General features: G+C 33.6%; 1 protein-coding gene across 1 annotated transcript in view; it reads right to left on the reverse strand.

Moving 5' to 3' along the window:
- The window catches only part of DIAPH3 (diaphanous related formin 3), a 245,857-nt gene that overhangs the window by 90,328 nt on the left and 141,039 nt on the right, over positions 1–14,490 (reverse strand). Inside the window, exons 23-24 of the mRNA XM_056328634.1 lie at positions 14,071–14,200; positions 215–340 (exon numbers count right to left, since the gene is read on the reverse strand). Coding sequence (XP_056184609.1) covers positions 215–340; positions 14,071–14,200 — 256 coding nt within the window. The remainder of the gene's footprint in view (positions 1–214; positions 341–14,070; positions 14,201–14,490) is intronic.

Raw genomic sequence — 14,490 nt, forward strand, 5'->3', positions numbered from 1 at the left:
CTGTACATGTATTTAGTTTTTGTTTGTTGGGTTGTTGTTTGTGGTTGGTTTTGTTTGGGTTTTTTTTTTTTTTTGGGGGGGGGAAGTTAATTTTTTTCAAAAATAAATGCTACATAGACAGAAGTTATGCAAAGAAATGCAATGTTTAAGGTAATGCAGTTAAATTACTTCTGGTTTTGTTTTTTTTTTTTTTTTAAGAATACTCCAAAGGATATTGACATTTTTGCTACAAACTTATCGTGCTTATCTTCAGGAACTGGAAAAGTCTGCAAATCCTTCTCAAGCTGGTGGAGTTGCCTCTCCATATGCTTCAGGCTCTTCTCCAGGTTTTCTGCCGAGACTAAAATACAGAACATTCATTCCGTTAACACCTTTGTTTGTAAAATACATTTTACACGTTTAATTCTGAAATAAAAGCACACTGAACAAACTACAATACAAGATGAGGGGGTCACTCTAATAATGTTCAATTCCCCTCACTTATGCAGTTGCCTTACTCTGATTAGATGTGTGCTGTTTGAACACTGTATTCTGTGCCTAAGATCTTGCACTGTAATTAACAGTCTGTTTGAAATAACCTGAGATACACATATGCCTGTCTCTCCTTTCTGATTAACCAAAGGACAAGTTTTGAAGCTACTCCAAGAACAAAGCTTTCTTCAATCTAATCCTGTTAAAACAGAAAATATGAAAATTTGTACGGAAGATCATGAGGAAAATAAGACCCTGAAAACATAGAGAAAATGCGGCTATTAAACACATACACATGAAACCTAAGACTCAATTGCCTAGTTTGAAAGACGATGTCTGGTAAAACACACCACAGAATTTATCAGAGCGGAAGTGTTTGCCAAGCTAGAGGGAAGTGCAAGCATTTCAGAGGGTGCAGCAGAGCAAAACAGGGACTTAGGAGAAAGAAGAGTATAGACGAAACATAAGGGATTGATAGAAAAATGTAGAAAAAGTGCAAATTTTCCTTATCTGAAAAGGAGAAATATAATTTTCATCCATTTGAAGCAATGCATGGAAGTTGAACACTTGATCTGTAAATAACCAACTAAAATAACAAGACTGTAAGAGTCACCTGAGAATAACTCCTGTTAGCATGTATTCTGTCTTAGATTTATATTATTGCAATCAGTAAAAACTTATTTCCTGATTGTTTATGAAGTAAACATAACATTTAAGTATGTTCCGTGGGAACAATATCTATAGATATGAACATACTCTGAATTTTAGTATAATGACTTGGGTTTTTTCTTCTTTTTCATTATTTATTTAATTCATAATATACTGTACCTATAAAGGTAAAGCTACCTTAAACCTAATCTAAAAAAATCCCTGGAGAAAGTTGGTGGCCCTATGATGTCACTAGGAGCTGGAGTGGATCCATGATTTATCCACTGAGTAGTTACGTGACAGAAAATGTAAAAGATACACACACTGAACACATCTTTCTCTCATAAAAGTCTGTCAGAGTAAAATGTTGCATAGCAACTACAATCCCATTCATAGCAGAAAGGTTAATGCAACTATAAAATTATTAATGGCAACCTGTTAAAATGTTAATATAACCCAAAAAAACCCAACCACCACACAACTTGGAGACAGTAAACTTTTCTGAAAAGACAATATAAATTTATGTTCACATTATAACTCATCACTTGGTTTATAATTACAATTTTTAAAACCCTCTGTTTACTCAAAAATACCATTTTCCAGTTTGATGTTAGATTTGGCAGATTTTCACTCAGCAATGGGTAAACCCAAACCATCACCAGGTAGGTCAGCTGGCTTCAGTAGTTAAGAAACTGACTTGTTTAGGAAGCAGAGCTAAAATTAGAAGTTGACAATGTTGACTACAGATGTGTTTCAGTCTTCACAGGATCCAGAAACAAACGTGATTTTAATCAAGTCATACTTCTGCTGTGATAAGAAGCCTTTGACGGTAAGCACACACAAGTTTAAGACACTGATTTACTTAGAAAGCTGCTAAGAAACACAGAATATAATACCTTGTAGTTAATAGAACTATCAATAGGACTCTTCACAGTGTAGTTAGTCTGCATAAAATGAGTTCACAGCATAAAAATAAAGGGACATACTTAAAAAAAGTCACAATTATGAGACTCGGCAAGTACACAGGTTTAAAAACAAAATAAACCAGAAAACCCAAACCCACCAAAAAATCCTCTACATCATTTGTGGGTAGCAGCTAACAGCTACATTTTTTTACCCCAATGTAAACAAACAAACCAAACAAAAAAAAACCCCACCAAAAACCCCCAAGCCAACTCAATGCCTAGAGTTGATCAACAGGTTGTATACAAGAGATTTTTGAATTCTTGCTTCCAGAAAAGCCAATTTTTTATTTCTATTACTTCAGTTCTTTGACATTGAACAGTTACATATTTGATCAAGAACCTTTACATCTCTATCTTGTTCTGAAGGGTGGGGTTTTTTCCCCTCTGTCATGATCTGAAGTGGTTCCTGAATATAAAAATTCTGCATTCCTTTGATTTCAGCAGTGCACAACTACTCAATATATTTTCCTTTAAGACTATATTTCTGGTGACAGTCTCAAGCAGAGGCTAGCTCACAACATGATGGTATTACTTTGGTACTATTGTCTTTGCAATGTTCAATTTTGTGAAAACATATGAAAAAAATAATATCTGTAAATATTAGCAGATCTTCAACAAAAATATCACATGAAGCGCCTGCCAACCTTCCCTCATGCCCATCTGGAAACATGTTATAAAATCTGAAGGGACATAGAAGAATGGCAGAAGATTAAAAAAAAAATATATATATTCCTAACTTTGACCCCTAATCCTGAGAGAATTCAGGTATAAACTCAAGCCAAATTGAAGCAGGCAACTCATAGGACAGTCTGAAAATGAAGTCAGACTGGGGTTTTAAATGTCAGTGAGCCCACAAAACCCAAGTTGTTTGTTGAATACAACACATGTGTGCCGGAACAGTCTCTCACTTATACCCTCTGAACTCTCACGCTCCTTTTCAAAAAGGCTCCTGATATTTTTATTGGTAATAATTAGATTTCTCCACCTTCTGCCTTTCATGGTTAAAACAACTCTGTTCTTAAAATTTCCTCTCTTGATTCAGGTTTTCTAATAGCACCATTACTCCAGAAGCCTCTTCACCTGCTTCTGTTTTAAAACCTTTCTGCATACTATTTCAGGTGATGATTCACCAGCCCATTTAATGTTTGCATTAGTCTTTCCACAGTTCTACTGAAAATACCTTATCTGATTATCTTATGATAAAATATCCTTTTTTCTTGACCATAGCTCTCATCACAGTACCAAGATGCATGATCTTGTACTTCATACTATCGATTTTATTTTCTTTTACTCTGCTTCCTCAGGATCATTCAGTGATGACAACCCAATCCCCCTCTCAGCTGGCAAAGTTGTCTAATCCTTTGTCACATCACTCATTGGTGAGATACCACAACTTTATTTTTTTGCCATATTCCTTCCAGATGATACTTTACTCCACTGTTTATTCTAACGAATATTCTCCCATTTTACATAATATCAAATGTTTTCCTGAAGTCAAAATAAGTTCCATGGATCGAAAAAAAATATAATTAAAGCTAGCAGATTACTAACAATAAATTTGTTTTCATTTTATGCTACAGTCATTGCCATGTTTGATTATTCTTTCCTCTATAAATTTTTTTATCAGTAAGGTCAGATGAAGAGATGTGTAATAGCCCAAACCATTCTTTTCTGCTCAGTTTCTTAAGTATTCCGTAATCACACAGCATTACTATAGCCACAGAAAAACTTTGTAAAAAATGTACTTACTAAACTTTTAGTTCCATATCTCGGTTGTCTCAGAATGCAGAAATGGAAACCGGTATTTACAATATGTGAATACAGTACTCTGATAATTTTTTTTTTTCCCCCAACAAATTTCTACAGAGATATTTTTCTCCCCTCTATCCCATCCCCAGATTATTATCCTTTCTTAAAATTAAAGCAATATTTAATCTAGTTTTGAGCCTATACCGGTTTTATATTAAATACTGGAAATAATTCTCCAAAGCAAAGCACTACTACTTGTATGCTCTCTCATTTATATTGCTGTAGACCTCTTCCTGCTGCTTTTTGCAACAGACATTTCAGCTGATATTTCAGCAATCCTGCATGCTGCCCACCCTGTACGACAATTTTCTTGGATGGTCGCAATCTCCATATCAAGAGAAACTTTGTCTTGACTACAAATATTTCACTTCCCTTGGGCTGTTCCTTCCCCTATATTCTTAGGGAAGAGTGTAACAATGACAAGCTGCTGATGCAAAAAACAATATAATATTGTTTTTTCATCAATATCATCAATATTTTCATCAATTTCATCAATAATATTATATCACAATATAATATTATTCAGATAGTAATAATATCTGAAAATATACTATTTCTTTTGCCATTTGAATTTGATACTGAACTGATAGACAAACTTTGCAAAATAAATCTCTAATTGCCAACATATTATTAATGAAGCATTTAAAATTGATGTTAAATGACTAAATACAGCCTAAAAAACACCAACCCCAAAAGCAACCAAAAAAATCCCTGTATTGTCAGGTGGTTTTAGAGCACTAACAAAGAAATATTCCAGAGGCAAAGTATTAGGAGGTTTCTGTAAACACCAGCAAAGCCCGAAATATCCATTAACAGTGGAATAAGATCTAGTTGCATATACATAGTGTCACAGATGACTGAAAATACAATCTTTATGCTTTATTTCTCCCAAGATGACATTTTTTCTTGTCTTCTACAGCCATTTTCGGCATTTTTGCCTTTTTTCCCCTTATTTGTGTGTGTGTGTGTGTAACAAGCATATATAATACTCTTGCTGAAATCCTTTTTCCCCAAAACTCTGACAATGCCGTTGCCTCTTGAGCTCCCAGACTTCCCCTCCTCTAGTCAAAGCAGGCTCTAGTTGCACACATGAAAGAAGCAGCTCTCTAAGAAGGATTTAATTAATTTTCTCCTACTTTGAATTCAAATATGAGCACACTAATGTCATGTAATTGGTAAATGTATAAGTGTTTTTATACCCAGTTTGCTAGTAATACTACCGCCATCAGTAGGAATAGGCCTAGGACCTTATACTAACAGTGCCCTACACTACTACACAAGAGCCCTGGCCTGCTAGACTTGTTATAAACTTCTTTTGAGAACCTCCTAGGTGAAATGCATCCTGAGAGCACATATCTCTTTTTACACTATATAGTCTAAGCTCAGAACTTGAAAATATGGGAAAAAGTTGAAAACAGAAACCCCCTAACGAACAATTCACTGATGGTCAATTATTCATCACTGGATTGCTATTGGAAGAAAGCAGCTGCTAAGGCAAGGGGAAAGAATGGCCAAGCAAGAGGTTATGGCACCTGCCCCAGCAAAAAGAAGTCATATCCCTCAGTGCTGCATGTACACAGTGATACATTGCAGTGGTGGACAGAGAGCTGCCAAGAGACAGAACCATCTTATAAAAGAAGAAAATAAGTTTGGAGGAGGGAAGAGAAAGAAGACCCTCACATCACTTGTGGCTTCCCTCACTGAAGAGCTCTTGAGCCTCATCACCTCAACCCTAGGGGACTCAGACAATAAAGTACTGGACTGCAGCATATTGTATCTTAACAACTAATTTAGGATATGACTGTTCATACAATCACAGAATGGTTTGGGTTGGAAAGGACCTTAAAGATCATCTAGTTCCAATCCTCCTGCCATGGACAGGGACACCTTCCACTAGTTCAGGTTGCTCAAAGCCACAGCTAGCCTGGCTTTCCACACTTCCAGGGATGGGGAATAATTAAGTTATTTTTAGTAACTAACTGCTTTGAATACACAGTGATAGTGATTAATAATGATTAAGAATGAACCATTAGCATGAAACATTAACGAGCTTCAGTCTAGTAAAATTTAAAATAAAAGTTAAAACCAGCCAGATTTATCAGTCTTCTAAACAATCCCTCACTGTGATACAAGAATAATTTATTTTTTAAAAAAATAAAAAACCCTAGAAAAAATAAATATGTAAATATCTATAGTGAAAAACAAGAAATAATTTCAAAAACAGAGGATGTTAATCCTTATAGTTAACAAAACATGGTCTATGGGAGAAGGAATAGAAACCACAAATATGTCAAGCTAAGAGGTAACAAGATAAACTCAAGGAGGACCAAATGGTTAACCAGACTAAACAGGAAATTATTTGAAAACTGTGTGTGAACTATCCTAATTAGCATACCAAAAGATCCACCCTGGAGCAAAGAAAGATCCCTACTAACAAAGCCCCCTCCCCGCAGAATGTGGCCAGTGGGGAAAAAAAAAAAAAAAAAAAAAAAAGCTCTACCTTTAAATGGATACAAGGCTAGTAAGAACCAATGAGAATTAAGTTTGATTAAACATAAACAATTGTTCAAAGTCTATAAAATATTTTACTATGGGTTAAAAGGTGTGCTAGCTTCGTGGATTTACCACCTAGCACCCATGTCTCTGTAGACATGAAAAAAACAAGACGCTCTGTGAATCTGCTCTTGTACACCACGTAAAGAACCCAGATTTGGGATAACAACTCCAATCTCTAACTCCTCAAGACAGATATATAGGCAGCAAGATACTCAAGCCTAGACATACATGTATATGTGCTTGCAGCGCTTCCCTACTCATTAAAATTAAGCTTTCTCACCTTCAAGGGTTTATACCCTCACAATGTATTCAGCTTTTCTATTTCATTGCCCTTTCCACCATTTTAAGGTTCTTGCAACTGATTTCTGCATAATCCATTTGATATTTTTCCTTTGTCTTTTAGAAGATATCTACAGTTTTACCCTACAGAGTAGCAGTATTATTTTGTGTCTTAATCTCACTATCACTTAAAACACTATACAACAATGAAATCTCTCAGTAACACGCAGATATTTATATCCAGTTGAATATATATGAAATTAGTAATATCAAACAGCTTTATCTGAATCCTGATGGGTCTACAGATCAAACTGTCCACATTTTTAAATAACTGGGGGCTCAAGGACTGCACCAGGGATTGGCCATGATACTTAACTGTAGAATCACTGCATGATACAGAAAGCAAACTTCTCATGGACTACTGACATACTTCAATATCATATCAGAAATTAAAGTGTTATTTTGGCAAAAATGTGCAAATACTCAAACTCTTGTTTAATATTTGATTTGTTAACTTATACTTGTAAGAGATGCATATATTTCTATGCCCTAAAGAAAGAGAATGTTTCACTTACATTTTAGTAGTTCATTGCAAATCTTATCTTAAAAATACTTTCCAGATAACAGTACTGTGCACAACTTAAAGCTACAAATGTTAGAAGAAATGAGATTTGCAAGAATTACCTAATAGTATTGCATATGTTCCATCAGCTCTGAAAATCTAAATTTTTAGTGCAGTGAAATGCACTCAAACAAAAAAGCACAAGGTGTGTTTAATTACTTATTTTTAATAAGATCAAATTATTATAAAATTGTTTAGATGGGAAAGTGCCAAGTTTGCAGTGTGCTGATATTGAACCTGTGTCCCAATAGCGCAAAAGTTTTTGATCCATTACAGGTATAGACAGAGGTGCAGAAAAGATCAATAAACACAAAACTGTAGACTTATTTAAAAGTATACTTAAACCACACCACCAAGATTATCTCACAAATTTCCCTTTGCAAATATTTAATGCTCTGATGTGGCATCCTAAATGCTGGAGTAGCACATTTTTATGTCTTAAATGGTACATTTCTGGTAAATAGATATATACTTTTAGCCTAAGATTTTAAAGACTAAAAAACAAGTTCTCTTCAAATAAATTAAAAAAACAGTAGCCACAAAACAACATGTTTTTTCAGTCTTGTATAAGAATCTCTTTCACACAATTTAGAGCTTGAAATAGTCTTCTCAACTACTGCATTATTGGACAAATATTTATAACTTCCTCTATTGCTTAGTGCTCTATAAGACTGTAAAATTAATTGCTGAAAACATTACATGTTTTCTCAGTCTTGACAACAAAAAGCAAGAAAAAAAGATGGCTTTTAATACTTTTTTAAAAAATTATTTTTAAACAATGGTATCTCAAAACCCTTTTTGCATATGGAATTCTTTGTCTGTCATTACTTCATTACACTTCAGTATTTATTTTAAGGTTAATACCATTACTTTACAGTTAATAGGAGTCTTGTTTGAATGCCAAATCAACCCAAAACTTCAATTCCCATTACTGTTAATCTCTTTAAGCCATAAAATTTAGTATTTGCTATTTTCAGCAGCACATTTATATAATCATCATTATAAGCAATCTAACTCCGCCTTAAATCATAGAGTTGCTTTTTTCCACCAAGGAAAACAAGTCTCAAGAAGGCAAGTCTGTAATCTTACTCTTTTTGATAGTTAGGCATAGTTAGTTGATCTAATATCTAAACTAATTTGTACTTGTGGTAATTAAGTGAGATATTTTTCTCTTCTTTATTACTCCCACACCTATGCTTTAGTTCTCTTCCTGATTGTGGTATTTTAGCCCTCCACTAACAACAGCTCTTAATTTTGCCTCATCACCTCATTTCACTAGGACATTTTTACTTCTAGTAACAGTAAATCTTTACTGAAGTAACAGTAAATCTTTAGAAATCACAATAGCTACAACTGTTCCCCAAATGAGCAAGTTCCTTTACAAAATTAAGTATTGCATTCCTGTTTAAACATTTATTTCACTAGTTCTCTTTTGTCCAACTTCAACAGCTGTTTTCCATGGGGCATAAAATCAATTCTTTACTATGATAAAATTCCTGAAATTAAGTCTACATTTCTTTCAAGATTTTTTTTTTCCACTTAATATAATGAATGTTTAGTTTAGCTGCCTCTAGACTAATTTACAAGAGTATTCAATAGCTCTTGTAAAGTATACATTAGCTTCTTTCCATATAACCTAAAGCATAAGGTACATGTGATATCTCCCCTTTGGTCCAGTCTCCATATGCAACCAACAGGATCACAGATAAAGAAAGCAGAAGTTCTCATTGGTGCAAATAATAAAGTGATTTTCACTCAGAGGATAAATCCTGTGTTTTCACTATAATGTTGATTCCTGAAATTTTGTGACTGTTACCACTAGATTTTGAGTTACAGCCCTGTGCGTACCAGAAAGTTGGAACATAACCCACTTGTCACATTCTCTGCCATTTATGGAAGTCTCTGAATAGCTACTTTCAGTTGTATCTCATAAATCTACATATAAAAAACCTAACAAAATCACAGACAAATTGTATATCGTAAGTGAAGCTACATACCTAATAGCTGAATTAATTTAATTAACATCTGAGAATGAAGGATACTGTTCCTTTTTCAATACTCCAAAGAACTCTTTTTACACTTTCTGAAAAGCCAATAAAAAATAAAATTCAGGTAGCAGACACAGTATAAAAAAAAATGAACCTCTAAAACCAGACTTCTGGTTGGTAGCATGTCTCCTGGTTATTCTTCATAGCCATCATTCTTGAAAACTATCATTTAAGGCAGAGAAACATCCCATACATAATATAAAAAAATTGGAAAATTAACTTTGTCTTTAAAAAACAAAAGGGCTTTAAAAAACCCAAAACAATTAAGATAAATTTTTACTATGTGAGTTACAAACATATTTCAAAGTAAATCTCTGAATGGTCTACCATTCCACACTAAGAGTCTGCTATAAGAACTTAGAAACCTGCATGATCAGCAAGATACTGGAACAATCTATTGATTTTGGTACTGACTGAATATAAAACAGTACGGAGTAAATCGTGAAGCTTGTAATGTTTTCTGAAAGCACAAAAATCCCCACCCAAACAAACACAACAATCCTGAATACATGAAAACACATACTGTGAATTTGCAACCTAAGACAAAATAAAAGTGCAAGCAATTCATAGCAGAAAGTATGTTATTTAATATTATTGAGAAAATGGCCATAAACTTTTAGAAATTCTGTAATGGGAAAAAAATATCCTTTCCTTATGACATATAGTTTGCTTATAGTGTGTATATATATTTTATTACTGTTTTTTCATGCTGTTCTAATGTTTTTCAAATATTGCAGGTGGGGGTGTTCTACTTTTTAATGAATATAGATTAAACTTCATATTTACAATTTGGTTCCTAGCTTAAAAAAAAAGCCTGAAGTTATTTATCTATGAAAAAATCTGAAAAAAGTTTCAAAAATGAGAAAAAGGACAAGTTGCCTGCAAAGTGACGAGTTAATGACTTTTAGAGAAAAGAAAACATGCAGGTTTATATTGTTATTGCAGAATGAAAGACTATATACCATTACCTGTAAGGTCTGTGTAAATTAGTCAACCAAATAAAAGAGGCCTGGATAAATGCAATATAAATCTTTAGAATACCATAAAATAAAAAATTAGTAAAGTGTATTAAATTACCCAAATATTTCTTGTCTGGAATACTAATAGATAAAGTAGGAAAGTAATTACATTTAAGAGAAGAGACAGCTTTAATTACACGAATCTTGAGGAACTGTCATATCAGTATGCTCATTAGCTGCAATGAGAGTTCCTCCTGCTGATCTAAGAGTACTGAAAAAACAGGATTTGTTATACTTCAAAACGAAAAGGTATCTTTAATTCATGTACTGTAACAGTGAATTAAGCTTACTTCTAGTACTACAAAAGTAGAAACTAGAAGTTTAATATAACAGAAAAAAACTAAATTAAATAACCTGAAATAAACTGCAATTGCATAGGTCACGTCCCTTGCTGCTTGCCTGTCAAAGTTATATTTTAAAAAATAATTATTATTTCTAATACAATTAATTAATTTACATATTGTGAATGTTTTATCATTTATAAAATACTATAAAATAAATACATGTTAGCGTCAAAACTAACAGACCGTGTCACTGCTCTTAATGCCTTGCAAGCTATGTTAACAGCTTACCATATGACAATTACTGGACAATATTTAATGAAATGAAAGAGGCAAGAATTTTTCTTCTAAAATGGATTTAAAAAAATGAGTTCCTAAACATTGTAACGCTCTGATGTTCACCATTTTCAATCAGAAATAACTTGAAAGAGAAGTTTTAAGACTGAGCAAGTACAAAATAAAAAAAGATACAAGGTATGCTACAACTGGCCTGACTGATACACGGACAATTATGTCAAGGAAGAATTCTAAAAATAGCATCTTTTAAGTAGCTTGTTTTAAGAAACTTGTTAGAAGGTTCAACAATCACTTGATGATGATAAAAACAACACCAGTGAATGCTAGTTTTGTTCCATTTTTATAGTGTGTTCAACTTAGTTAATATTGTTCAAATGGCATTTACATGTCTTTCTGACATATTAATTTTGATTTATAATTTAAAGGGCACTTGCAAATAATACCTTATGCCACATAAAAAATGCAAAATTATTGTATTTGAAGAAATGAATATGCAGACAGGAAATAAAAAGCAGCTCAATAAAAAAAAATAGCTTGCAACAAAGGTATGGAAAAAAATATTCTTAGGAAACTTAATTGATTTATTCTTGGGAACTACTTTTCAAAACTACTTCAGAGCACAGGATTCAGTGAAACCACGAAGGGAATGGTATTCCTTCACCTCTACAAGCCCCTAAACTTTGCTAGGACAACAGGTAGAAAAAAGTATTTAGAAACAAATAAATACTGGAACAAAATACAACCTATATGGTTCACAGAAAAATTGAACATTGTATTAGTATGATACAAAAGCAGAAAAGAATGATGTATCTCCTCACCCAACAACTTTGACCAACAAAGGAGCACATATGTAAACAGAACCTTCCTATCAGATGACAGGAAAAATCCAGACTGACTTTTTCTTTGTGCACTATCAGCAGCCTGTAACCCTTAAAGGTAACCTTTGGATCTGGCGGTTTTCCAAATTCACTGAAAGTCTGAACTGCCACCAGTAAATACAATCCAGGATGGATTATTCTTGTTAAGCACTAAGTACAGTATCTTGGAATGGAGGAGAAGCTCTAAGCCCTCAATACCCAAACTCTGTTCTAACACAACCAGTATTTCTTCTGAAGTACATTTGACCAGATCATCATCAAGATAGAAGATTCTTCATGACTTCCCCTCTGTCACTCTCCATGGCTGTCATAATGGTGCCTTGTACTATCTGCTGTGTTCCCCAGCTCACTGTAGAAGCCTCAATGCAAATCATTCTTAGTCAACTTGTCAGTCTTCATCAGTGTATCAGTAAGTTACATCAGACTAGTGAGTCTATTGTGTTGGATATGGCTGATCACAACCACAGCTTTTTTTTGAACTGATCTTTTTTGTTAAGCTCAAGCAAAAATAGCCACTTCATTACAAATTTACTCTGCAAAACTTGGTGCATATTTAATCAACCTGCTTTGTAACAATATACTTCTGCAAAAGTACTAAAAGGTTGTAAAAAAGACCCATGAGCTGCAGCCTTTGGGATCCACTAGATTTTCCAAAATTGCAGTGCAGGAGGAGTCTTTCAAAACAAAATGGGGTTTTGCAGGTAGGGAAACAAATATAAAAATACACACCGATATGCTAATCTGTTAAAGACATACTAAACCTTTGCCTTTTTCATACACTAAAACAGAAATGCAAAGTATATGTCATATTAAACTGAAGTAAATCCCATATATAAACTTTAAAATATTGTCATTGATTTCCGTCCTACAGCATATTGAGCAACATCAAAGATTCATCTAGTCAACAGTAGATACCTAAGAAACAACAGAAAGCATGGAATAACTTATTTTACCAGCTACTATTTGAATGGTCAGTGTTTTATACCTCAGAAGCTTTCCAGAAGACAATCAGCAGCTTCATATAGGATGACTGCCTACACTAAAAATAATGGTTTCTAATAAGGAACATTTTAGTTTTTCTGGCGGATACACAAAATTTAACCACAATACAGCCAATAATGTACTAGTACCGGGAAAAAAAAAATCCAAAGTTAACACTGAAAATAATACATGAAATACTAAATCTATATACAGCAAAAACTCCTTCTATTATCAGTACAGTCAGATGAAGGGCCTGAAACATTTGACAGCTATTCAAAAATATTTGAACTTCTAAATGGTTATAATGCACAAACTAAATTGGAAATTGTAAGAACCATGACAACAGAAAGTGAACTCTATGTGAGTGACCACTATCTCAAGTTCTCTATGAGAAGCAGGTTTTGCAAAGCTGTAGCTCATGGCAAGGAGGCTGACTGAGGCATGAGTGACACTGTACAAAGTAATACTGATAAACAGTGATATTCTGCAAACTGACATAAACTAAAGAATGATTAACTGAGACAGCCCATCCAATCTTCTTTTCCTACAACAGCAGGACAGTGCTGAGGTGGCATCAATTTCTAACTCCATGCTTAGTCAGTTTAAATTACTTAAACTGTGATAAAATATGGAGAAGGCACTCTTAACTAAGAAATTAAGTGAAAAAAAACCCACTGCTGCTTATACTGAGGTTTACCATATTCTGTATTGCATGACGAAGCAGTAAAAAGAGGTTTTTATTTTTCCAGACTTCCAGTGCTACTGTTGCATGAAAAACATCCACACAGGGAAGACAAAACTGTTCTCATGTTTAGGGGACAAAAAGTGATTAAAAAATCAAGTGATGGTATGACAGCCTTTCTGCATTTCTGAATTAAAAGACACTGAGTGATTGTACTACACTTACCATATAAAAGATTGAAAGCCAGAAATAGTTTAAGATCTATTACTAGAAAATAACTTTTAAAAGATATCAATTTTGGACAATGATTCTAGATGATATGTTAGAAGAAATGTAACAGGAAATCCTATAGTAAGCATTAGGGGACCAAACAATAAATACCTTCAAGATCACTTGCAGCAGCTCAAATTACCCATCTGTGATACAGACTATTAATATCTATTTTTAAAATAATGTTAGTAAAAAAAAGCATCACCTTATATAAAAGACATGGGAATACACTCAGAATAAGAAGTTTTAGATAGTTACACAAACCTTTACTAGCTTTATCTAAATGCTGAAATTCATCAACAAAATTCAGGACATCCTGATAGCTTTCTTCACACACTTCAACAAGAAAATGGAGCAACGTCGTTTTTTGATCTGCCGACTTCGTGTCCTTCAGCTAGAGAGAAAAAAAAGAAAAGTTAAAATACTAATGTATATTACTAATTGCTAACCCTAGAAAGGTAAGAACAAACTGTTGAACTGGTACAACTCTTTTAAGGAAAACCATAAGTAATGGGCTGTTTAATTTCCTTGCTAAAAGTCCCTAGAAAGATCACAATACATATTTTTAATTCTATGCAATATTTGAGTTCCATACTCGAAACCGGTACATTTCTCTTTATAAAATGTAATTATTTAAGCAATATAGCAATATTTTCAAAATGGCAATTAGACTCATGAAAGCAT

The sequence above is a fragment of the Falco biarmicus genome, chromosome 2, assembly GCF_023638135.1.
Source record: "Falco biarmicus isolate bFalBia1 chromosome 2, bFalBia1.pri, whole genome shotgun sequence".
NCBI classification, from domain to species: domain Eukaryota; kingdom Metazoa; phylum Chordata; class Aves; order Falconiformes; family Falconidae; genus Falco; species Falco biarmicus.